The 27,702-nt window shown below is 36.3% G+C and overlaps 1 protein-coding gene across 1 annotated transcript in view; it reads right to left on the bottom strand.

Moving 5' to 3' along the window:
• Positions 1-837: 837 nt before the first annotated feature.
• Positions 838-27,702, bottom strand: part of TTC6 (tetratricopeptide repeat domain 6) — a 40,662-nt gene continuing 13,797 nt past the window's right edge. Inside the window, exons 6-11 of the mRNA XM_034992250.1 lie at positions 24,455-24,528; positions 13,996-14,206; positions 11,043-11,195; positions 9,811-9,981; positions 1,416-1,641; positions 838-974 (exon numbers count right to left, since the gene is read on the bottom strand). Coding sequence (XP_034848141.1) covers positions 838-974; positions 1,416-1,641; positions 9,811-9,981; positions 11,043-11,195; positions 13,996-14,206; positions 24,455-24,528 — 972 coding nt within the window. The remainder of the gene's footprint in view (positions 975-1,415; positions 1,642-9,810; positions 9,982-11,042; positions 11,196-13,995; positions 14,207-24,454; positions 24,529-27,702) is intronic.

Consider the following 27,702-nt stretch of genomic DNA (forward strand, 5'->3'; position numbering starts at 1 on the left):
CAGCGGGAAGCCTGCTTCTCCCTCTCCCACTCTCCCTGCTTGTGTTCCCTCTTTCGCTGTCTCTCTCTCTCTCTTTCAAATAAATAAATAAATAAATAAATAAATAAATCTTGGAAAAAAAAGAATTTTTAGCTGTCTTTAATTTTTACTCATTAACTTCTTTGAAGAACTAATTATAAGTGTATACAAAGTTATTATATATGTTTATGAAACTTTCATCAAAGAGTCAAAAAGAACTATATCAAGGAAACGGGAAGGTCAAAATTTTTATAGATACTGTGCTGGAAGGGAGGAAACATGTAAAAGAGAAACGTGTTCATCTGGTGGAATAGTATAAGTACCAGGAAGAATACGGGTCTGTGTAGACATTGTTTACAGGAAGAGAGAAGAAATGTACTTAATTTCTTTATAGCCATCAGCTCTGTATTTATTTTTTTAAACCTGGATACTGTTAATACATTATGAGTACGTATTGATGAAAAGGTCAATGACACTTTTTCTATAATCATGAAGATTATATTATTTCAAAAGGAATTAATTTACCTTGAAGAAAATATTTTGAATGTTAATATTCCTTTAAAAACATCCCCATTTAAATGCTGCACCCTATGAAGAAATTGTTATTATTAGCTTTCTCAGATATGCAGAAAATGATCTAGATACTTTGTAATTAATATATAATATAAATATATTGTTAAAATGAATTGAAAGGTTATATGGATAACAAAACATAATGAATGCAATAATGGAGATAGCGCAACCTTTTAAACAACAAATAAGTTTCAATTTCGGGAAGAAGAGCTGTGTAGATTGCTGCAGAAACCATAGTCTCTGCAATCATATCACTGAGGCATATTCTTGAAGGTTGAGCGCTTGAATATAGTCAGCCACAGCTTCCTCAGTCAGACCTATTTTACCACGAACGTCTGCTCTAAGCTTATATACTAGGGGATCATCAGGCTTCAAAGACAGAGCTGTAAAAGAAAAACATTTCAAGATACGTTTTATGATAACCCTGGAAAATGGTCTCATGTTTTAAAAATAAAAATTGTATAAGAACTTTAGCATTGCTTATTTGGAAGCATTTTTCTTCAAATGCAAGTATTATTTGGTAAAATTAAAAAGATTAAATCTAAGAAAACTAACTTGAACACAGTACAATGTCTCTCCCTGAAAGGCTGGCATTGTTTATGTCTGGTTTCCCTAATGATTTTCTGTATCTCAGCTTATCCACGCTTTAAATTATTCCATGAAGGAATCTATACTGATGGCATTAAAGATACGCTATATAAAAACATTAATTCTTATGTAAGCTTACCTAGACAGATAGACCTGATGATTTTCTTCTTTTTATTGTCTAAAAACAAACATATCAACCACTGTGATTTTACCCCAAAGTTATAAAACAAAAATACCTTTACTTAGGTCTTCCTCAGCTAGTTCATATTGCTTTAAACAACAGTGTAAGTGTGCTCTGTTAAAATATACTGCAGCCCAGAAGGGACAGCTTTCAACCACATATGCAAAATCTTCTTTTGCTTCTTTGTATTTCTCTAATATTGTATTGGCAATAGCTCGATTCATGGTAGCACATTCATTTTCTGGATCAAACTTTAAAGCCATTGAGAAGTAGTCACTGGCCTATAAAATGTGAAGATGATGATAATTTGAATATATTTTAATTGGCAGCTATATAGCAATCTGAAGCACTTTTGCTCTTAATTTAAAATAAGGACATTGTCGAGGAATTCTTAATCTCAGGAAACAAACTGAGGGTTGTTGGAGTGGTGGGGGGTGGGAGGGATGGGGTGGCTGCGTGATAGACATTGGGGAGGGTATGTGCTATGGTGAGCACTGTGAATTGTGTATGACTGATGAATCACAGACCTATACCTCTGAAGCAAATAATACATTATATGTTAATAAAAAAAGAAGAAGAAGAAGAAGAAGAAGATAGCAGGAGGGGAAGAATAAAGGGGGGGAAATCGGAGGGGGAGACGAACCATGAGAGACTATTGGGACTCTGAGAAACAAACTGAGGGTTCTAGAGGGGAGGAGCGTGGGAGGATGGGTTAGCCTGGTGATGGGTATTAAAGAGGGCACGTTCTGCATGGAGCACTGGGTGTTATACGCAAACAATGAATCATGGAACACCACATCAAAAACTGATGATGTAATGTATGGTGATTAACATAACATAATAAAAAAATGCTAAAATAAAATAAAATAAGGACATTGGCATGCCAAGGAGGAAGTGGAAGCATTTCATCCCAGATAGAGTTGAAAAAGAGGTGCATGGGGCGCCTGGGTAGCTCAGTTGGTTAAGCGTCTGCCTTCAGCTCAGGTCATGATCCCAGGGTTCTGGAATTGAGCCCTGCATCCAGCTCTGTGCTCAGCGGGGAGCCTGATTCTCCCTCTGCCTGTGCCTACCTGTCTGCCTACTCATGATCTCTCTCTTTCTCTATGTCGAATAAATAAATAAGATTTTTTTAAAAAGAGGTGCATTGTCTAGACATTGTAAAAAACAATAATAAAACCAGCCAAAAGTCAGTTTGCTTTTTATTATCACCACGTGTTGGCAAATCTCGATAATGTCAGTGATAAAATACTACTCCTTGCTGAGGCGAAATGCTCCACTACTTACCCCTCAAATCCCACATCCTTATACAGCACCAGGAAAAGGTAAAATATAAATTAGAAAGGAAGGTCATAACAAGATAAAATGTTAGAAAATTAATATTTTTCATATAAAAGCAGAGTATCTAAGAGCTAAAAAGGTAAATGAATTTTCTAAATAAGATTCTAAACCATAACAAAAAGGGATAAAAACTTAGTGACACTATGAAAGTTATGAAGAAGGAAGAGAGGAAAATAATCTACTTGTCAAGAAAATCAGACTCTAGATCATTCTCTACTCATCATGGAGCTGAAAGGACCCTTCAAAGTGTGGTCTGTAGACTGGTTTTGGAGTCTCAGTCTGAGAAATCATTTACTACAGCTCTGTAAAGAGAGTAAGTACAGAAACTAAGAGTAAACCATTAGTACCATTTATAGCACTTTGACGTGGCTATGACATTCCAGCACATGAATATATTTCCACTAACCTGTTTATATTGTGTTTTAGTAACATATTGATGAATAATAAGTTAGAATTTTTAAATGGCCTTTCACCACAAATAGCTTCAGATGCTGATTAGACATCCTACTACTCAAGATAGGAATCTCTTCTCTAATTCCATGATGGATAAAAATTTGGCTTCTACTTTAAAACTTACTTCACTTAAAGGAAAAGTCATTTTTAACAATACGGGTTGTTCTCCGATTTTTTACTATTCAGTTTTTCCCAACACACCACAATCTTGTTTCTATCTATCTCCCCCTATTTTGTGAATTCCAGTCTTGCTAAGGCTGTAGATGTCCTCAAGACCAATGGACATTTTCTAGTTCTTTACTTTCGGCACATTTCTGTGGCATGGACACTTCTGATCTCTCCTTCCTTTGTAAAATTCTCTGTCCTTGGTATAAGAGTGTCTCTCTGGTTTTTCTCTTACCTCTCAGATCATTCTCTCTGTCTCCATCACTGAACTATTTTTCTCTATGTTTCCCAGGGATTTGATTTCAATTCACTTCCATCATGAGTGAAATGGAACACTGGTAGCATGGTGGCCAAGAGCTCAAACCACGGAGCCAGATTTCTAGGTTCAAATCCTGGCTCCACCACTTGTTATCTCTATATCTTTGGGTGAGTAACTTTTGTACCCAGTTTTCCTGTCTGTAAAATGGAAGTAACAAACAGAACTCTACTTCCAGTGCTGCTTTTAGGATTAAGTGAGGTTAATATGTAAAGTATATACAAAATAACCATATATATTCAAAATATCAATTATTTTCAACTCAATTATTATTGATATATCATTTCTTCCTAGTGTCTACAAACAGAGAGACAACATAACCCTAAGGCAATTCTCCATGAATTTTGCTGCCTCTGACTTTCAAGAGGCATTAGATCAAGATTGTATAACCCATCTCATTTTTGGATGAAACTATTCTATATGGCAGCTAAGTGCAATTAGAAGAATCTGTTAAGAGGGTGGCAGAATTGACATCTTTCTGTGAAGAGCTTAAAGAGAATTCACTCCCGAACAGAAGGCTGGATGATCAGAATCATCAGATCATCAGAAACGAGGCAAAGAAATGACTCCAAGTAGGGCCAAGACTTTCTTCAATAAGTAACTTAGGTTTCATTTTAATTAACCAGTAAATGATCAATAAAGGCCACACTATTCTACATCACAAAAGAATTACTTCAATCAGGTAGGAGCCAATGCCTACCTCAGCTAAGATAAAAGAATTCAGTAACACACAATAATATGGCTAACTGTGAATAATACAACTTTCTATTATGGCTTCTAAAATATATTGCTTAGAAAATAAAATCCTATCCATGAATGAAGTAACTTGAAGTATAGGAGTAATGGCTATGAAACAATTAAAGGCCAAAGACACCTACCACAATGATGGCCTTGATTTTTTAACAATTGGTCTAATGCCTTAATATCTCTAATTAATTAAAAAACAGACCCAGCTATTTTTTTAAAGTCACCATAGTTCATGACGCATGCACGTAGCTCATCCAAAAGTGATTTAAAATTATTAAGTCACTAATTAATGATAAAAGAAGCCAGAACATATCTAGATTTGCAGCTTCTAGGGATTATTTGATCTATTGAGGGACCCTTCTTCCTGCCCCTAAATCTTCCTTCCAGGACAGTTAGAAACAAAGGTTGAGGAGGTAGGGAGCAGGGAACAGAAGCCATTTCCTCCCCAAAGAGGCCTCTAGCATACTAAAATATAGCAGAGCTGCATAACTACTTGCAAAGTCTGCTTAACTCTGGAGGGCATGTACACTGTGAAGCCCAAGCATCCAGTATATATCAAGACAGAGAGGAAAGAACACAGAACTTAATGTTGTCTGGTTACTACACTTCCCTAGTATGCTCACCGTACTACTCTCTGTAACAGTTACTTCACATTTTCTCTTTTCTCCTCAGAACTCCTAGCCACCCCACCCTCCTTTTAAGGGTCCACGCCACTCTTACTGATAACTGATACTCATATCCCATAGAGAAAATATAGTCAATAAGTAGAAAGGCCTACTTGTCAAAATCTGCCTGTCTGCATTCACCTGTGCCCCAACTCTCTGCCTTCCCTCACAACATAATCCATAGTGTGTCCTGCTCCCTTCAGAGGTCACCCAACAACTTCCAAACTTTAACCTCAGTTCTCAAAGATTTTGATCCTGATTATCCCTGCCACTTTCTCCTGCCCCAACAATTTCTTCTTTTCTACTACATTTTTTATTAACATAGGAGCATGAATCACTATCCTTTATATTTACAAAATAAAGAGAACTTCTTACCGCACTCTACCTCATTTCACTACTTCTCATTTCACTACTTCTTGTCACAGAACTTCCTGAACCAGTTGAACTGCTCTAATTCTTCACCTCACATTTCCTCCACAACCCTTACCTACTCAAGGCTCTGTCTCACCACTGTCGCAACAATGTTCTTGCCAAAATCCTCAGGGACTTCCTCCAAGCTCCTCTTCCTTGACCTCTCCCAACAGCGTTTGACTCAGGACACTTTTCCCTTCTTAAAGCACATGATTCTCAAGGTGTTATCAGACTCTGCTGCTTTTCTTCCCATCATCCTGGCTGGATGCTCTCTTCTCGGCCTACTCTCTGGCGTCTCCTCTCTGCTTCACTCTTAAACATTGGTCTTCCCCCAGAGCTTGCTCCTTGAACCCCTTCTCTCCACTCAGGCACTCTCAATCTCCTAGAGGCCTACACATGTGCTCAGACTGATAGAATAATGCTTATGTGAGACTGTATTCAATGTTCATCACTCCTAATATTTTCTTGTTTGTTTTCTATTTCTTCCTCCAATAAAAAGTAAGTTCCATCAGAAAAAAAAAAAAAAGCCTTTCTTATCTTGTTTAGCTCTGCACCCTCAGGGTATTATTAATGCCTCATACGTGGCAGGTACATCATAAATATATGGAGATTGAAGGAATGGAGAGCTAAGTGGTATAAGGAAGTATTTGCTGAACTTTTCCAGCAAAATAGAGACAAGAAGCATAGCCTCTTGGTACATAAAGATGACCCAATGATCATTTTATTAAGGGATATGGTGGCAGTATTAGGTGGCACAAGAGAACACAGAGGTTACAGGTCTCAGAGAATGCAAGTAATAAAAACAGCTTTTTAAAATGAGTATGTCAGGGGCTCCTGGGTGGCTCAGTCGGTTAAGCATCTGCCTTCGGCTCAGGTCATGATCCCAGGGTCCTGGGATCGAGCCCCAGGTTGGGCTCCCTGCTCAGTGGGGAGCCTGCTTCTCCCTCTCCCTCTGCTTCTCCCCCTGCTTGTGCTCTCTCACTCTCTCTCTGTCAAATAAATAAATAAAATCTTAAAAGAAATAAAATACAATGAGTATGTCATCTTAGAAGGCAAGGGTTGTGAAAAGTTGTGAGAAACACAGAGCTTGTGGTAGAAGCCTTCCCAGACCAGCTAGGCTAGAGAGGACATTTTGTAAAGTCCTTTGTCATAGCATCAAAGGGAGAGCAACTTGGACAGTTACCATGGCTCATCACCCTGATTCCCATAAGAATCTCTGCTATTAGGCAAGGAACAAAATTTATCTCCTCCAAATGTGAGTAACGGAAAAGTAATTTGCCTGCCTTCGTTGTAAAAACAAGGATGAAAAATGATAGCTTAATTTTTAGAAAGAGAATAGAAACTCACCAGATAAAAAAGTATTGGTACAACGTAGACAAAAATTATAACATAACGTTTCAAAATGAACTAGAAAAAAATTGCTAAGGGAGCAATTGCCTTTAAGAAAAAATAAATCAGGGCGCCTGGGTGGCTCAGTTGGTTAAGCGACTGCCTTCAGCTCAGGTCATGATCCTGGAGTCTAGGGATCGAGTCCCACATCGGGCTACCTGCTCAGCAGGGAGTCTGCTTCTCCCTCTCCCGCTCCTCCCTCTTGTGCTCTCTCTCTCTCTCACTCTCTCTCTCAAATAAATAAATAAAATCTTAAAAAAAAAAAAAAGAAAAAAGAAATCAGAAATCAGAAATGAAGGATCTCAGAAATGAGGCAGCCAGGAAGGTAAGACATGGAAATGAGATGAAACTAGAAAAAAAAAATTTATTTTTTAAAAACCTGAACTATAAGGTCCACAGGGGATAATAGAGATTTCAGAGAACAAAGGAAATATTTAGAGGAGAGATGTGAAAAAGGCAAAGAAAATGAAATAAAAACTAAGAGATATAAAACATGAGAAAAAATAATTGGTATATAGAAGTCAAAGGGCATCTTATATATAATAATTGGCATTTATTCCCAATGAAGAGAATAATGAAACAAAAAATTTTTATACTAAATTCAACAAAACTTTTCTGAAATCTACATATTGAAAATGCACACTGTGTACTTTAAAACTGACTCCAAATGGTCAACTCTGAGACATATCTTGGCAAAACTTTTTACTTAAAAAAAGAAATCTTTGGTTATCTTGACAAAAAGAAGTCACTGATAAAATAATGAAAATCAGGTTTCCATCAAAAAGATCATTTTTTGACACCAACATACAAAACCAGAAAATAGGGAAACAACACTTAAGACACTCAAGGAAAGAAAAAGTGACTCAGAATTTTAAACCCAGACAAGCTGCCTTAAGTTGTAAACACTGCAGGCAAACAGCTATGAACATAAAAAAGATTCAAGGAATATTGTTCTCATGAGCCCTTCCTCAGGACTCTGCTAGAAGACCAATTTCAGGCAACTAAGAAATGAGTGGTTGGGAGGGAAACTTTGGCAAAAAGCCTGGTGATGAGAACTGAATATACTTAACTGGAGAACTAAGACTAAAATGTGAAATAAGGGTAACAAAATAGTTTGCAAATATTAAGCCCTTTGGCAGTGGAGGAATAATGAAACTCACAACAAAATGGGAGAATAGAGACAGAGTAGAAGGCTGGCGCCAGCTGACACTGTAAGCTTATACACGTTTAAGAATAAAAATATAATTTTTTTAAAGAGAAAGAATACTATTAACTAAAATCAACAAATGGATGAGAGGGAAGAGTAAGGGAAGAAGAGATTAAATGGCAATTTTATTGTTGTTCGTAATAGAGAAACTAAAGAAATAAGGAACTAAGAGTATAAAGGTATTTTTATAAAGGTAATCACTAAAGCAAAACTGTAAACCTACTTACCTTTGAAAATAATTAAAGTAGACCACAGAATAAAATATATCAAATACGTGTACAAAGGAAATATGACATTAAATAACAGAACGAAGATCAACCATGCCAAAATTTTATTATTATTATTATTAAAAGCTGAGTATTTTCAAATTGCCATCTAAAGCAAAATCTAACTCTATGCTGTATAAAAGAGATACAAACCTGAAATAAAGGATTCTGAACTGAAAATAAAGGGAAGGGCAAAGGAATACCAGGCAAAAGCAAACCAAATGAAATCAGAGGTTATGATCTTCATATCAGAATTTATTCCTAAGACCATTTTCAAGAAACAGAGGGCATTTGAAATGCATTCACAATTCATATGTAATGCATATGAATATCTGTATAAAATAATAATGTGGCAGCAATTTTCATAAAGTAGAAATTACAAGAGATGTAAAGAAAACACTAATTTTAAGGTACTTACACCTTTTTCACTCCAAAATAAACCAAATGAAAAACAAGTGTGGATATAGGCTAAATTAAAAACATAACTTATAAGCTAGATCTTATATGGATATTTTTAACTTTATATCCTTATAGTAGAAATTCTTTTTTGAAAAGGCTCCTGGAGCATTTTTTTTTTAAGTTGGCATATACAAGACCACATTAAAATTCAATAAACTCCAAAATTAGAAAATATAAAAGCCCTTCCACCTGGACATTTTAAGTGTCCTATTAATTTATTCTTTAGTCCAAGGGGAAATAACATTTCAGGTGTAACATTTTAGGAAAAAAACAAACAAACATTACAGGCTGAAATACATAGGATACTGCTGGAAGCAGTACTTAGGGAAATGGCCTAACCTTGACAACTCATCACAGTATAAATTAAAGAGTGACAATAAGTGAAACTTCTGACTCAGAGACAGGCAAAGAACAAGATAAGTTGAAAATAAAGAACAAAAGAGTGAATATAAATAAAAAGTTAAAATTGAGTTTGAATTATGTAAGTGCATTACAGTGCAAATAAAATAAATTCAAAATATAAAAAATATCATCTAATAACCCAATACTTTCATTTCAGACATTCTAAAATGATTAAGATGTTATAAAACCAGAACTGACATCCTTATCACCTCACTCCCAGTCAAATGCTCATGTGACTAAAATTTAGGAAAGGTAGCAATTAAGATGAGTTAGATAATCACATCAGTGTAAAAGAGTCTTGAAGGAAGTCTGAGATTTGTCTAAGTGGGAGCAGAGAGAGGATTCTAGGCCAGAAGCTGGCAATAATGGACAGCAAGGCAATGGCCCACATTTGGGGAAAGTCCAGAACAATGTTTACTGGACAAGTGTTGAATGGTTGATGATAATGAGGAGAATAAATCCATAGAGATGTGAACATGTAATAAATAATCACAAACATTCTTATGAAAGAGAACTTTTTAAAAAAGAGCTAATGAATGATTAGCCTGTGATGTAAGGATTGCTTTTTGAAATTCTATATAACAAAGAAAGCATTTAGTGTCAAAAATAAAATGTTAAGGAAAACTCATTACCTGAGAAAACTGCCTATGGTGAAAATAGATATTTCCTGCATTAAAGTAAGCCAGTGAATACGTGGGGTTTAGAGAAATTGCTGCTTGATAGTCTTTCATTGCATTCTGTTGTTGACCCATAAACTCGTTAATCACACCACGATTTGTCAAGAATTCTGCTGTAGTATTGATCTGCAATATAATAGTATGAGTATTTAGCATCTGGGAACAGTATGTATCTCCAATTTCATGTCTGTAAAAATGAATGTTATGAAATCTACTTGTGGGAAATGAGTAATTTTATAGTGCAGGTGAAACCCCATTAGAGCAAATATTTTGAGAAAGGACTCGGTATGAAGTTGATTCAGTGTCAACCCTTTTGTTGATTTGGTTGCAATAAAACAAATAATCTTAGTGCTTTACTCAGTTCCTTTCCAAAGGATAGACATGGTTGGCAGGAAGCTTATTTGTTTGACTCCGTTACACTGGAGAATAAATTAAATAGTTAACATGCTTATTTGTCCAAGTAGTAGCAATTATCTTTCAGTTCTTTCCTTTTTTCGCATCTCAAAGTTTACAAAATCTGCCCATTTCTACAGAAACAGAATCCAAAAGCTATAAGAAAAGAAAATTTTCTGTCACTGTATACAAAACCTGAGGGTTTTATTTGCCATTTAACTACAGAAGAATCTAGGGATTTGTATTGTTCTTTCTTTAGTTCCTTTGAACCCAGAACATTTTTTTATGTTTTGCATTCATTTTTTATGACAAAATAATATTGATGTCCCACGAAACTATAAATTGCATTTACTGAAAGGAATCAACATTTATCATGAGTTTATATTTTGGATTTTAAATGTACTGCAGTTATAAAATTGGCAAGACATAAAAACTCTTCAGGAATCTCTTGGGAAAAAAAAAATATATATATAATTTTCCCTACAAGTTACTTTAAAAAGTTACAGAGAGGGGCGCCTGGGTGGCTCAGTCGTTAAGCGTCTGCCTTCGGCTTCGGCTCAGGTCATGATCCCAGGGTCCTGGGTCCAGCCCCGCATTGGGCTCCCTGCTCTGCGGGAAGCGTGCTTCTCCCTCTCCCACTCCCCCTGCTTGTGTTCCCTCTCTCACTGTGTCTCTCTCTGTCAAATAAATAACTAAAATCTTAAAAAAAAAAAAGTTACAGAGAAGATACATGACCCTATTCATTAATGGTGTTAATTGATGCTAATGATAATATCATCTAAGTGGATTTTTACCTTTATGGCAGCATTAATATCTTGAATTGCAGCAAAATTATCACCCATCTGAAGACAGACCACAGCTCTTCCTTCATAGGCTAAGTAGCATTTTGGATCAACTTCTGTGGCAATGGTAAAGTGATTCCAAGCTTTCTGGAATTTTCCTTGGGCCTAAAAAAATTTTTCATTTACTTGAAGTAGGAAATTGTCCATAACATGACAAATGTTTATGGTTCTAACTTAATCAAATAAAGCCTTTAGTAAGGGTAAATTTATATTGTGCTAAATCTAAGCTATTTTAAACAAGGAAGTAGACTGTACTCTGAGTGCATTCAATTGACTAAATTACCTCTGAGTATTTATGCTAACATATTAATTAATTAAAACAAATCTCATTGTCAGAGTCATCTCTTATGCCAGTCTTGGACAACATACAATCATGGCCACCATATGAAACACCAATACTTCTGACAATCATCACCACAAAGTTTATACTGAACTCCACACACACAGGCAGAGATTGTATTTATTGCCTGGCATTGAATCTTCAGTTATACATTATATATATATATATATATATAATGAACATAATAAATAATAAATGTGTTGAATAAATAAGAGAACAAACTAATAGTGTGAGACCTATTTTGATAAATTGTACCAGCATCTGGCATTTTAGGGTCATTATACATATTCCACGGAAAATGCATTCAAATCTACCAAGTTTTTGTTTATACAAACCTTAGCACCAACTGGAAAACAAGAAAAAAGTTAGAAGAGGGGCACTGTTAATTGAAAGGTATCTGAATATTTCGTAGAGAAGACCAGCTAGCAACTAAATACATCATCAGTGTAAGGTAGTGAGTTGATAAATCCACTGAGTCCAGAGTCTGTCCTTTATTTGCATAGGCTAAAAATCCAACTTGCCAGAATCTCAGAAGGTGAGAAGCTGACTCACATTAACCAAACTGAGCCCAGTGACTCTTGCATAAAACTAATAAGATAACTACACGCTGTTCTTTAACTGGTAAATCTTCTCCCTCTGGGCAAATTATGTGAAAATCAACACTGTCATAACAAATTCATTGGAGAAACAAGGAATATAAGAATATTAAGCTGCAAACAGCCTCACAATGGGATATCTGTCATCTGTTCCTGAAATCTGTTTTAGCTAACCTCGCTATCCCTAGTGTGAGGCACATAGTAGGAAAATCTGTTAAGTATTTGTTGAACAAATGGTTACTCTTTCCCTTGGGCAGAACTTGGATGAACCTCTTTCTCTTTTCTCAGTCCTTTCTTTCCTGATTCAATCCTTCTTCCTACTGATGTGTTTCTCAATCTTCTTTCAGGTTGATACATACCAAGTAAGATCTTCATAAAACAAAAATCTGATGTTGTTGCTTCGGTTAATTATATTAACATTTGTAACTGGCCCGCAAGGCCTTCACCTCCAGTCATTTTCCAATTCTCTAGCCTGTCCTACAACACTCACTTCTTATCATAACCCTCCATCCACTTGGGCCCTCTGTCTCTTTCACAAGACTTTCTAAAGGGTTGTTCACTATGTCCTAGCTTCAACTCTTAACTGACTGATTACTAGTCTTTCACACTCAATTTAAATGTTAATTTCTCAAAAATTCCTTTCTTACCCCTTAAACAAATCTAGGTTTCCTTGTTATAAATTGTCCTAAAACCCATCCTTTTCCTTTGTATCACGAGTATAATTAAATAACTATTCCTATGGTTGCTTGATACTCATCTCTTTATTAGGTAGTAAACTCTACAGAAGAATCAAGTATATTTGGTTCACTGCTGTATCCCTAGGCCTAGAGCATTTCTTCTCCTATATTAGGGGCTCAGTAAAATGCCTACTGAATGCAATGAATGATGATGCTAACACATTTCATTGTATTGCAGTCAGCTCTTGCAGCCTTGGGAGTCATCCTGTCTCTTCAAGTTGACTGTAAATTTCTACTGTGATCCAATGATGGCTAATTTAGTCTCAAAGGGAAATCTTATTTCCCTTATTAATGAGTTCTTGGGCATATCCCACTATAACCACCAATCCTAACAATCACCTCCAATATTATTAATATTATTAGATCAGCCAAACTCATTTTCAAATTTTAAAAAATCAACTTTAATTGCAGATTATTAATAAGAATTTCTGCAGATTACGGTAATTTGAACACATTTTTTGCCCATTCTCTAAAATTTTGAATATTAAAAAAAAGAAGAAAATTTAAAATCGCTCCGTTCCTCTTCATGGAAAATATAGCACACTTAGCACTGTATTCCAAGAATGTCACTACATATTTATTAGTGCAAATAGGTTGGTGAGTGCATAGGTCAGGTCAGAGTGTTCCAGAAATCACTCAGAGACCTGCTTGGTAACAGACAGAGTAACACTCTCCCATTTTGCTGAAAAGACAAACACCTGGTCTCTTGCCTTCCCAGTATGGGCTCATTGCCATTTGGAAGATGACTTAAATCCCTATACAGTGGTTGTCTGATCCACTGCATGACTAAAGTCCACTTCAAAACTTTCGTACACTGTTTATTCTCTCTAGCTTGTCATTAATTCAACAGGACAATACCTATGGGGCCCAAGTATAAGTTAGTGAAACAAACGTTAGCCACGTTCTTATATATGAAACTCATCAGGCAAATTTCAGAAGTTGTATGTAAGAGTGGGGGTAAGGTAAGGCGGGGTACACGCATTAAGGAAACTCAGGTTCAAAGGGTCCACATCTCACTAGTAGGCCAGGTCCCTGGGTGTGGTCCACAGGTAAGCTCCCTGGAACTAATAAACCCCTGCAGAAGCTCTGCTCTGGATACTGATAGTAAGGGAAAGGTAAAATGTACATGACCAAAGAAATAACATATATCCCAATCACCAGTAAAGGGCTAAATATAGTCTTTCCCTTGTCTAAAAGGTGCTTTTATGGGTTAACATGTTGTTATACGTTACCTGCAAATTATAGCCAAGGCTAATTCTGGCTTTTATATATGTTGGATTAATGTGCAACGCTTTCAGAAAGTCCTTCTGTGCTTGTTTGGTGGCTTTCTCATGACCATATTCCATGTAAGAATTTCCCCGTCCAACGTAAGCATCCAGAAAACAGGGATTAATTTTAAGAGCCCAGGTGAAGAAATCAACAGCTTCTTCAAACTCTTTATTTCTGAAAATAAATGAAAATATTGATCCTTTCTGGTGAATTTTCTAAGTGCTTTTCTATATATAATTTTTTTCTTTTTTATTGTTATGTTAATCACCATACATTACATCATTAGTTTTTGATGTAGTAGTGTTCCATGATTCATTGTTTGTGCATAACACCCAATGCTCCATGCAGAACGTGCCCTCTTTAATACCCATCACCAGGCTAACCCATCCTCCCACCCCCCTGCCCTCTAGAACCCTCAGTTTGTTTTTCAGATAATTTATTCATGAAGATTTGCATTGACCCTTATAAAAAAAAAACTTTTCATTTTTATTATCCATCATAGGAAGTAAGTTCATATAACCTAAGAAAGTCTGACAGGATCTTTGAAGATTTGGGTGAAAGGAAAAAGGGAGGTAAGAGCCATTTTTATAACAGAATATGTTGGGATGATATTTTAGAGTTCTTTTTTCAGAACTATAAATGTCTGAATGGCATTCCTGAACTTGTTTTTAACAGCTATCAGTGGCCAATACAGAAAAACATATGCTATTATTGATGAAATACGCTATTAAAACAGATTAAAATAAATATATTTATGTACTTAATATTTCCTTATACAATGAAAGGAACCAAATGTTTATCACACGGGAGGCCTTACTTCAGATCTTTTATAAAGGCAAACACTTTTTGTGGATACCAGGAAAGGAGAAAAGAGAAAAGGTAAAATGCATTTGATTTATTAACTTGTGAATAGATGTGACCGAATGGTAACTCTATCTCTCATCCTTAATTATTCTCTTGTGGTGGGGTGAGGGCTAGAGAACGAATCAGATATTTGTTCATGGGCGGAGAGAGTCACTTTTCCATTTTATATGTGTATCTGATAACTACATTCAGTCTCAACAGACACGGAAAACATCTAGGATCTTTTCTAAAAACTAGAACAAGGGAGCTAACATTGAGTAACTGCTTACTTATCAGGTACTGTGCTAAATGCTTTACCTCTGCTATTTCACTCAGTCCTTCCAACAATTCCTAAGCTAGTTATAATTTTCTACATTTTATAGGTTAAAAGAAAATGGCTCAGAAAAAGTTTGTGCACAGTAAATAACACAGTAAACGGCGTAGTGAGGCTCAGCAGTGTCCATATCTAGGATTCAGACTCAGGTAAACCATAACTCCAAGCTTCATGCTTTTCCACACAGTCATCTGTACCTCACATTCTTCACCTTTACCATACCTGCTGCAGTTGGCACACAAGATTTGATATCTCAACAGGGTAGTCAGAAGGAAGGAGTGAAGCTCAGACCTAAACCTGAATGTGCAGATTAATACTAATTTTTCAAAGTTGTTATGAGAAACAAATGAGCACGCGTGAAAACCATTTAGCAAAGAAACTCTCAATAAAGATTATCATCTTCTTCCCATCCTCGCCATTACTTCTCAAAAAGGTTTCAAAATTTAATAAGATGCATCACTACTTTGCTAATTTTTCCTTTATAAAATACATGGAAACAAGGGAAACTGTTCTAGAGACTGTCATCTCCTAGATATTATGCAGGAATATCTCTTAAAGTAGTGTTTCCCAAACTTCAGCCCCTCCTTGGTGACAATTGCCCTATGTTCTACCTACGCTATCATTTACTGAATATTTTTCTCTGAGTCAAATCACTGTTTTACTTAACTCAATTTATTTCAAAAGACAACTTAATTTCAATCCCATAAATAGAAAATTAATATTTCATACCATAAACAGAAAGCAACCATAACAATAAACAACTATTGGAGTTGGATACTACAGTAGTCTGCAGAAAACTGAACCTGAGGACTGGACTTCAATTTCTCGCAATGTGATTGAATATTTTTTAATGCCTAAGCCATGAAGAATAATTGAGGTGATTATGATATTTACTCCATGTTTTGGCAAACACTACCCAAAGGTGGCGCATCAAGTGTTCAGCCTGAAGATTGTGCAAGAATCCGCAGTGAATACCAGGAACGCTTGGCTTCTGATAATTCAAACAGGCGGTAAGTGAACATTCACATATACGAGGCAGTTTATCTACCAAATTCTCTGTGGATTGTTACTAAGAAAACACAGGTTTACTTCCCTCAGTAGCTTACAGTGAAATTGTGCTTCTCTCCTGATAACTGGCACTATTGGAGAGGTGAGAGTTTGCTAAATAAGGGTAATAAGGCCTGAGGTTGTGTTCTGTTTACAGAGATCTTTCCCTCTGTACCTCTCAATCCCTTTCACCTATTTTCCCCTTTCCCCACCCCTGTCCTCGCTGGCAACCACCAACCTGTTCTCTGTATTGATGAGCCTGTTTCTGTTTTTGTTTGCTCATTTGTCTTGTTTTTTCAATTTCCACATTTAAGTGAAATCATACAGTTTTTGCCTTTCTATGATCTATTGCACTTAGCATAATACCCTCTAGGTCCATTATGTTGTTGCAAATGGCAAGATCTCATTCTTTTTTATGGCTGAGTAATTCCATTGTGTGCATGCACGGGCACACGCGCGCACGCTTGTGTATGTGTGTGTGTGTGTGCCCTATCTTTATCCATTCATCTATCCAAGGGCACTTGTGTTACTTCTATATCTTGGCTGTTATAAATAATGCCACAATAAACACACAGTTGCATAGATCTTTTCCAATTAGTGTTTTTGTTTTCTTTGGGTAAATTAATGGAATTACTGGATCATACAGTATTTCTATTTTTAATTTTTTAAGGACACTCCTTAATGTTTCCACACTGGTTGCACCAATTTATATTCTCAACAGTGTACCACAAAGGTTCCCTTTTCTCCACATCCTCACCAACACTTGCTATTTCTTGTCTTTTTGGTACTAGCTATTCTGACTGGTGTGAGGTGATTTCTCCTTGTGGTTTTAATTTGCATTTCCCTGATGATCAGTGATGTCGAGCATCTTTTCATGTACCTGTTGCCATCTGTATGTTTTCTTTGGAAAAATGTCTATACAGGTTCTCTGCCCATTTTAGTCTAATTATTTGGGGGGGGGTTGGTGTTGAGTTGTATAAATTCTTTATATATTTTAGATATTAACCCCTTATCAGATATATCATTGCAAATATCTTCTCCCATTCATTCTCCCATTCTCTGCCTTTTCTTTTTGTTCATGGTTTCTTTTGCTGTGCAAAACTTTTTATTTTGGTGTAGTCCCAATAGTTTGTTTTTGCCTTTGTTTCCCTTGCCTGGGGAGACATATCCAAAAAAAAATGTCACTAAGGCTGGTGTCCAGGAGATTACTGCCTATGTTTTCTTTTGGGACTTTCATGGTTTCAGGTCTCACATTTAGGTTTTAATCCATTTGGAGTTCCTTTCTGTGTATGTGTAAGAAAGCAGTCCAGTTTCATTCTTCTGCATGTAGCTGTCTGGTTTTTCCAACAGCATTTATGAGAATCTGTCTCAAAAAGAGACTGTCTTTCCCCCCATTGTATATTCTTGCCTCTTTTGTAGTAGATCAACTGATCATACAAACATGAGTTTCTTTCTGGGTTCTCTATCCTGTTTCATTGATCTATGTGTCTATTTCTGTGCTAGTACCATACTGTTTTGATCACTACAGCTTTGTAGTATAGTTTGAAATCTGGAGCTGTGATACCTCCAGCTTTGTTCATCTTTCTCAAGATTGCTTTGCATAACAAATTCTTTATCAAGAATAATTAGACAGTAATAATTCTGTATAAAATGCATTTAGCTGATAGGTTGTTGTGCTCAGTATTTCTATCTATGGGTAACAGCAAACTATTTACTTATGATGCATACCTATGGTGATTATGTAAACTGAAATTTCCACAGCAATCTCAGTTCTCTCATAGTTTTCTCATAAATCATTGAAATACTTCTAGTATATTAACATCCATTTGCATCATACACATTGCCCCACTCATACCCAGAAAGAAATTAAAAATCCTTTGTAAGAACATACACCAATATACGGTTTATAAAATACAATCTCACCTTTTGTATAAACTAACCAATTTTAAAAGAAAAAATGAAGCAATAAATTGAAGCTATTTTTCTATACCTATCTAGTTACCATCACTAAAGTTTTTTTTTTGTTGTTGTTGTTTAATTTTAGTTAACATACAGTGCAATATTGGTTTCTGGAGTAGAATTCAGTGGTTCCTCACTTCCATACAACACCCACTGCTCATCACAAGTGCCCTCCTTAATACCATCACCATCTAGCCCATCCCCCACCCACCTCCCTCCATCAAGCCTCACTTTGTTCTCTATCATAAGAGTCTCTTACGGTTTGTTTCTCTCTCCCCTTTTTTCCCCCTTTCCCATATGTTCATCTGGTTTGTTTCTTAAATTCCACATATGAGTGAGAGCATATGGTATTTGTCTTTCTCTGACTGACTTATTTTGCTTAGCATAATACACTCTAGCTCCATACATGTCATGCAAATGGCAAGATTTCATCTTTTTGATGGCTGAGTAATATTCCATTGTATATTTATATATACCCCCTCTTCTTTATCCATTCATCAGTTGATAGACAAATGGACTCTCTCCATAGTTTAGCTATTTTTGATAATGCTGCTATAAACATTGGGGTGCATGTACCCCTTCGAATCTGTATTTTTGTACCCTTTGGGTAAATACCTAGTAGTGCAATTGCTGGATCATAGGGTAGTTCTATTTTAACTTTTTGAGGAACTTCCATACTGTTCTCCAGAGTGGCTACACCAGTTTGCATTCCCACCAACAGTTCAAGAGGGTTCCCCTTTCTCTACATCCCTGCAAAATCTGTTGTTTCTTGTGTTGTTAATTTTAGCCATTCTGACCTGTGTGAGGTGGTGTTTCATCGTGGTTTTGATTTGTATTTCCCTGATGATGAGTAATGTTGAGCATCTTCTCATGTGTCTGTTAACCATCTGGATGTCTTTTTTGGAAAAGCGTCTATTCATGTCTTCTGCCCATTTCTCGACTGGATTATTTTTTCTTTGGGTGTTGAGTTCGATAAGTTTTTTATAGATTTTGGATAGTAACCCTTTATCAGATATGTCATTTGCAAACATCTTCTCCCATTCCATAGGCTGCCTCTTAGTTTTGTTGATTGTTTCCTTTGCTGTGCAGAAGCTTTTTATCTTGTTGATGTCCCAATAGTTCATTTTTGCTTTTTTGTTTCCCTTGCCTCCAGCGACATGTCTAGTAAGAAATTGCTATGGCCAAGGTCAGAAAGGTTTCTGCCTGTGTTCTTCTAGGGTTTTGATGGATTCTTGTCTCACATGTAGGTCTTTCCTCCATTTTGAATTTATTTTTGTGTATGGTATAAGAAAGTGGCCCAGTTTTATTCTTCTGCATGTTGCTGTCCAGTTTTCCCCATACCATTTGTTGAACAGACTGTCCTTTTTCCACTGGATATTCTTACCTGCTTTGTCCAGATTAGTTGACCATAGAGTTGTGGGACCATTTCTGGGTTATCTGTTCTGTTCCATTGATCTATGTGTCTGTTTTTGTGCCAGTACCATACTGTCTTGATGACTACAGCTTTGTACTATAGCCTGAAATCAGGAATTGTGATGATTCCAGTTTTTTCTTTTTCAAAATTCCTTTGGCTATTTGGAATCTTTTGTGGTTCCAAACAAATTTTCGGATTGTTTGTTCTAGCTCTTTGAAAAATGTTGGTGGTATTTTGATAGGGATTGCATTAAATGTGTAGATTGCTTTGGGTAGTATAGGCATTTTAGCAATGTTTGTTCTTCCAATCCATGAGCACAGAATGCTTTTCCATTTCTTTGTGTCCTCTTCAATTTCTTCATAAGTGCTTTGTAGCTTTCAGAGTACAGATCTTTTACCTCTTTAGTTAGGTTTATTCCTAGGTATCTTATTGGTTTTGGTGCAATTGCAAATGGGATCGATTCCTTGATTCCTTTTTCTGCTGCTTTATTATTGGTGCATAGAAATGCAACTGATTTCTGTGCATTGATTTTATATCCTGCAACTTTGCTGAATTCATGTATGAGTTCTAGCAATTTTGGGGTGGATTCTTTTGGGTTTTCCACATAAAGTGTCATGTCATCTGCAGATCGTGAGAGTTTGACTTCTTCTTTGCCAATTTGAATGCCTTGTATTTCTTTTTGTTGTCTGATTGCTGAGGCTAGGACTTCTAGTACTATGTTGAACAGCAGTGGTGAGAGTGGGCATGCTGTCATGTTCCTGATCTTAGGAGGAAAGCTCTCAGTTTTTCCCCATTGAGAATGATATTTGCTGTGGGCTTTTTATAGATGGCTTTTATGATATTGAGGTATATTCCCTCTCTCCCTACACTGTGGAGAGTTTTAATGAAGAGAGGATGCTGTATTTTGTCAAATGTTTTTCTGCATCAATTGAGAAGATCATATGTCTTTTGTCCTTTCTTTTATTAATGTGATCTATCACATTGATTGATTTACAAATGTTGAACCACCCTTGCAGCCCAGGAATAAGCTCCACTTGGTCATGGTGAATAATCCTTTTCATGTACTATTGGATCCTATTGGCTAGTATCCTGGTGAGTAAATTTTGGCATCCATCTTCATCAGGGATATTGGTCTGTAATTCTCCTTTTTGATGTGGTCTTTGGTTTTGGGATCAAGGTAATACTGGCCTCATAGAATGAGTTTGGACGTTTTCCTTCCATTTCTATTTTTTGAAACAGCTTCAGAAGAATAGGTATTAACTCTTCTTTAAATGTTTGGTAGAATTCCCCTGGGAAGCCATCTGGCCCTGGACTCTGGTTTTTGGGGAGGTTTTTGATTACTACTTCAATTTCCTTGCTCGTTATGGGTCTGTTCAGATTTTCAAACAGTTTTGGTAGTTTATAAGTTTCCAAGAATGCATCCATTTCTTCCAGATTGCCTAATTTGTTGGCATATAGCTGTTCATAATATGTCCTTAAAATTGTTTGTATTTCCTTGGTGTTGGTCATGATCTCTCCTCTTTCATTCATGACTTTATTAATTTGGGTCCTTTCTCATTTCTTTTTGATAAGTCTGGCTAGGAGTTTTTCGATCTTATTAATTCTTCCAAAGAATTCTTTCAGACCATGCTTTCGGTCCTGGGATTCTGCCCCACTTTGCCACCTGAACACTTTAAGCCAGGCACATCCTCCATGGCAGTGGACTACTAAAAGTTCAGATTTTACACTCCATGGCTTCTAATACTTTGTGGTAGCCTCTGTAAGCAGGCTCCCTCCCCACCAATGCATCCAGAGCTATATCTCCCCCAAGTCAACTCCATGTCTCCTACCTTCCAAAAGTGGTCACTTTTCTACTTGTAGACTTGCAGTTTTTGTTTTTTTTTTGTAGACCGCTGATTGATTTCTTGGGTGTTTAGAATGACTTGATAACTATCGAGCTGTGTTCAAGGGAAGAAACAAGCTTAGGATCCCCCTACTCCTCTGCCATCTTAACTCTTTTATCAGCACTAAAGTTTAATGAGCACCTAATCCATTCAGACTAATTAAATAATTATTAAACCTTAAAGTTAGAAAGAGACCTTGAAAGACACCTAGCAAGCTCTTCAAAGCTGACAATGACTAAAAATCAAGCCCAGAGGAGGTGACATTGTCAAAACCAGAGACTTCCCAGCCCCCTGTACAAATAGAAGAAAAAGAAAAAGAAAAGAAAGAAACAGATACCACTATAGAAATAGCAATCTCATTTTTTGAATATGTATATATCACACAATATCCTAGATTGAAGCTCTTGTTTAATAATCACATGGCAGTTAAACAACAGAAGAATGTGGTAAAGTATCTATGTTATATCAGGATACATATTCAGCAAGACATAAATTGTTAAGCATCAATTACAAATATAAAAGTATATTAAATTAGTTTTTCTAAAATAAAATGTTTCTATAAATCTAAAATAATATGATCACTGAGGAAGGTGCATGATTTTCATCGCAGTGTCCATAACTATGGACCATGTGCTAAGTGTGGCAGCGAGACCACAGACAGAAAGGCCCACTGCATTTTCCAAATTAATCACATACGTGACCAGATGTGCCCTACTGAGTTGTACAAATAAATCATAAATACCTCCCAAAACTAAAGAATGTGGCTTGCAGAGTCAAAGATTCAAAAATATTTTGTGCAAATATAAGAATAGTAAAATAGATATTCGGGGGTAAAAAGTGGATAGGACACGTAACTGAGTAAATCAGGCTCTCCGTCTGTGGCATATTTTTTTTTTCATCTAAAGGTGGCTTTCTCAAAGAGATCTAAAAATTAACTCTACCATAACACTCTTAGTGACCAAACTGGACAAGAAGTAGGATATTCAGCCTAAGGAATGTTGTCTCCTAGCAACCACAAGAGTGAGAGCCAGAGATATACAAAGGCATACTTCAAAAGTCTGCAACCCCATGAGTTCAAAGATCAAAGTCCTAAAATTTAAAGATTTATTCCTTTTCTTGAATTTTCTAAATGGGAGAATTTTTACTTTCCCCACTATAAGACATCAATAATGAATCTCAGTACTTAGAAACCAAGCTGCTGTGGTGTAAGTATGTTATAGCTTACCTTGAAAAGCAAAAATACTTTTCCTGAAATAAATATAACCAATCACCAAACATTCCTTATTGTTAAATTCAGTAAAACTCAAAACACATGGAATTGGGAGTGTGAGTTATCAGGGCTTTACTGTTGATTTAAATTCTACTTTTATTAAAGGACAATAGAGATTCCAGTCGGCTGATGAAAGTTGGGTTATTTGGAATTGCAAAGCAGTATCAGCTTAAGGAGGCTCTGCCATATAGACCCAGTGATTACATTTCATAAAAGAGATCAGGAACTGACACAGAGAGAACTTTATTGTCTTTAATAGTTGCTAAACATAGGAATGAGGTTGACAGAAATTTTGCAGTCTTTTTTTTTTTTTTAATTTTAAGAGAATACAATGACCTCAGACATTTTTGGTCTGCGCTCTCCCACCAAAACAAACATGTCAGTCATCATTATTCCATCTCTTTTTAAGAATGACAATTACCTAAAGAGATGAATTGTACAAAGGTTCCTGGATTAACATAGACAACAGTGTGACTATGTTTTGCTTTCTATATAAAATTAGATGTCTGAGACCAGTTTAGGTTTTTTACTTCAATGACACCTTTCACAAGTACCAGTTATTATATTACTATGTTCATAAAATAAAAAGTCTGACTCTCATAGGAAAATGTAGCTATGTCCTAAAAGGGAAAAAAAGAATGCTTATTTCCTAAATAATTCAAACTATGTACTATTCTCTAAATTTGATGTTTATACAGCCTAGCCTACATAATTAATGAACATCCAAATTTCTCCTCCTATTAATTGCTGTTGTTTCATGAAAAATAATGCTGTAAACTATTACTTAATCAAACGTATCTTATCCTACCTTAAAATCTTCATGTGCTGAATCTCTATGCTTTTAAAAGCAAAATAACCAGAAATTAATTTTTAGATGCCAAATGTATATATAGAAATGTAAACCCTATAGTTAACAAAATCTATCTACTCTAATATTATCTGAGTAAATTTTAAACTGATCATCATTTGTACTTGAGCCTATTCTTTTCTCCGCTTCTATAACTTACTTTTTTTTCTTTTTTAAGTAGGCTTCACACCCAGCTGGGCGTGGAGCCCAACACAGGGTTCAAACTCACAACCCTGAGATCAAGGGTCAGGATGCTTAATTGACTGAGCCACCAGATGCCCCATTACTTATTTTTATAATAACCCCAGAAATAGGTAATAATATTTTAAGTAATATGTTTTTTGTAGATTTTATTGTATTTTGTGGATATTTACTGGTATTGTTGTAATTAGTTTTAGATTTAGAACTATGTTTTCTAAATGCAAAATTTTCTTGAAAATATATTATGTTTTGAAATCACTCTCTCTTCCAGGAAACAGGCTTTTTAAAAGTTAGTTCCATTTTATGAACAAAATTAATGAATTTGATTTTGTTCTTAGCTATTTCAAGCTATGCATGATTTTATTCTCTATATTACCAAGGACCTTTCCAGTAAATGGGCTTGTATCAAATGGGTACCCCAATGCCATGATGCAGGTATTTTCTTGAATATTTAATGACACATTCAGGTGTGCTCCCCATTTCTTTACAGGGAATCTTTGTGTCTCTCCCCATTTTTGTACTCTGTTAGTTCCACAACATTTTCCTCTGTTTCTTCTATTCTTCTATCATTATAAATGTGATGGTTCTACCCGCTCTCACATCAACATAAATTGCACTCCATACCTGTGATGGCACATGGCAGTGGCTTGACAAAGGCTCACATTAGTCTTGCTTATCAGTGCAGCTTGTTTAAAATCCTGAAAGAGTTTTATAAGTTTTTGTTAATTTTGCAACATCATCTTTTGTGCTTTCTTAAACTTCCTTCTAACTTTGATTCTATCATGAATATATTTAACACAAGCATTAAAATATACATCTTCCTAAGACTTTATTTTTCCTTTTAGTATCACAGCTAGTGAGAATGCATGGAGCATAGCTGAAAAGTCACTCAGAATCTTATGCTACTGGTCTCCCCTCTTCTTGTGGCTTTGCCCCGCTCTGTGTAATGAGATATTTCATTTGCTTTCATTTTATTGTTTTTTCCCCAGCACACACCACCAGAGACTTCCCCATCTAGATAGAAATGGAAATTCAGGGGCACCTGGGTGGCTCAGATGTTAAGTGTCTGCCTTCAGCTCAGGTCATGATCCTGGGGTCCTGGGATCGAGCCCCACATCGGGCTCCCCAGTCCGCGGGAAGCCTGCTTCTCCCCCTCCCACTCTCCCTACTTGTGTTCCCTCTCTCGCTGTGTCTCTCTCTGTCAAATAAACAAAATCTTTAAAAAAAAAAAGAAAGAAAGAAAGAAATGGAAACTCACTTGGAGAGAAGCTTTGACATTACATGTCATAGGACACATAGGTACCTAGGTCCAGGGAAAGTGTATAACTGGGCCTTTTGGTGTGGATTAGCTAAGGCTGCTCCTACCTTTGGAGTCCACACTTCTGGGAAGTGTGTTGTTTTGTCCAGGGATCCTAGAAGCTCCTGGGAGAGAACAATGTAGACTTTAACCCCAAGATTTTGAGTTAGAGAAGTCAACTAAGATAGACCGGAATGGCCCAGGGGAAGAGGTTGTTAAGAGAATTACAAGTGCTAAGCCTGCAAAATGTCCTGACTTTGTGGCCCTAACACTCACTGTCCTCCCTTAGGCACTGGAGAGGAGCCAACCTTCATAGATGGTCTCCCTCTCCTTCTCCTTCTCCCTTCCCCTTTCCTTCTCTTCTCCCCTCTTTCTTCTACAAACCTTCCCAGGCTGTGCCACAGGGAGGAAGCTGGCTCTCTTGTGCGGGTAGAATGAGTTTTCTGCAACTACTGGCTGGAAGAGGGAGCAGTAGGGTCAAATGAGCACCCTGGGATCCTACTGGGGGAGGAAGGTATTAGTCACATAGACCAATCTGTGAATGCAGACTCCCCATTTAGATTCCTAGAATATATTTTGATATTAAATGGAAATATTTGGGAGAAAATAAAAAAGTTATTGTCTACTCAAATACAATCTAATCAGATATGCTGCCAGCTAACTCCCCTAAAAGGATTGTTTAGCTAAAATAGAAGCAAATTTACAAGTGTGAGATTTGTTACAAACATTCTTATTAATTTGAAGAGTTGTGGGAAGTGACCACAAACTTAAAAGATTGAGAATACCAAGTTTCATTTTGTAATCAGATACAATTTACAAATGTCAACTTGACTTTATATACACAACCATTATTATGCTATATGGTAATTAGGCCTTAATTATCAGCAATAGACATAAATGATGACTTAGCATTACTTAGAATAAAGCTAACAGAATTTTTATGATTTTTCTTATCTGCATGAATCTTTTCTCTGATATGGAGATCCTAAATAACAAACCACACGCAGTCACTCATATACAAAGCAAAATCCCAACTCCCATTCCCTCCACTGATGAATTTATTTGTACAGACCTTCACCCACACTGTCTCACTTTCTGTGTCAGAGAGTGAGCTCTTGACTTTATTCCTTCCTCTCTCCTCTGGAAACTTGCTCCATCATAGTCCTGCTGCTTTCTGTATCTTTAATTGTTGGCTCACTGCTCTGCCCTAATGTGCCTTCCCTCAATCCTCCCTCCCCAAAATCTACACATGGCCTTGTCATTCTAGTTTTTGTCATTACCAATCTCCTTGAAAGTATGGTCAACACTCACAGCGGCCATGTCCCCATATCCCCTCAACTCATTATTCTTGTTTAATAAGGCCAATTTTATTTTATAATTTGTAAACTGCCTCTGAAGGCATTTGTTGTCTATTTTTATTCTTATCCAAAGTAACCTTTATATACAATGCATAGGATCTAATAAAACTAGAAAATGTGCAAAGCTTATAGTGACCCCCCACCTCCCTTCTTGCTCCCCCTCTCCTTACCCAAGTCCACTCCCCAAGGATAATTGTTTTTACAGCTTGCTGGGTTTTGTTCTGCTATTTACCTTCAAATTTCTCAATAACATGAGTATTGTATCATGTTTGACTTCTGACATAGGCTAATATTTAGCTATCTTACACCATCACTCCTTGTACTTCCTCTTTTGCCACCATCCCATACACCTATGGGCAATGCATTTGTTTGTTTTAGTCTCTGTTTCACTTCCCTCAAGTGTAGGATCCTTGGCTACCCATTCATTTTTAAGTTTGAGGTATTAAAATCTTGAGTGGTAGTTTTTGGTGCCCTCAACAGCTCTTCTCCACTATTTTTATCTTTGTGGAATTAATACCTTTTTATTCCTTTACTGTTTTCCTGGTAGGTTTTCAAGAGGACAAAGAGATAAATAAATGTTCTCAATCCAACCAGCTTAACCATTAACTTCCTAAACAATGTCAGTCTAAATGTTGCATTCTAGTTCCTGGTCAACGTGTTCCTATGAAGGTAGGACATACAACTTTCAATTAATTAATGGGTTTTCAGTATTTCTCCTACTTAACCACACTATTTATCAATCACTCCCACTAAAAAAATTTCCCTAGATAGGTTTTAAGACTCTGCTTTCCTTGGTTGTTTATCTAGCCCTCTTATTATTAAGTCTTACATTCTTTCACTGGTTCTTCCTCAACCTGCATCTTTTTTTTTTTTTAATTTAATGCTTCAAATCAGTATTTTTTACTTTACATTGAGAAAAAAATCTTTTTTTAATTTTTAATTAGTGTTTGCAGGGCATGCTTTTTTTCTTAGCCTTTTACTTTTATCTATCTATATCATTATATTTAAAGTATGTTTCCTACAGCCAGAATATAGCTAGGGCTTTTTTTTTTTTTTTTTAAGATTTATTTATTTATTTGAGAGAGAGGGATGTGGGGAGGGGTAGAGGGAGAGGGAGAGAGAGTCTTAAGCAGACTCCACGCTAAGCATGGAACCTGACTCGGGGCTCAATTTCACAACCCTGAGATCAAGACCTGAGCTGAAACCGAGTCAAACAC

The sequence above is a fragment of the Mirounga leonina genome, unplaced genomic scaffold (assembly GCF_011800145.1).
Source record: "Mirounga leonina isolate KUSES-001 unplaced genomic scaffold, KU_Mleo_1.0 Mir_82, whole genome shotgun sequence".
NCBI lineage: Eukaryota > Metazoa > Chordata > Mammalia > Carnivora > Phocidae > Mirounga > Mirounga leonina.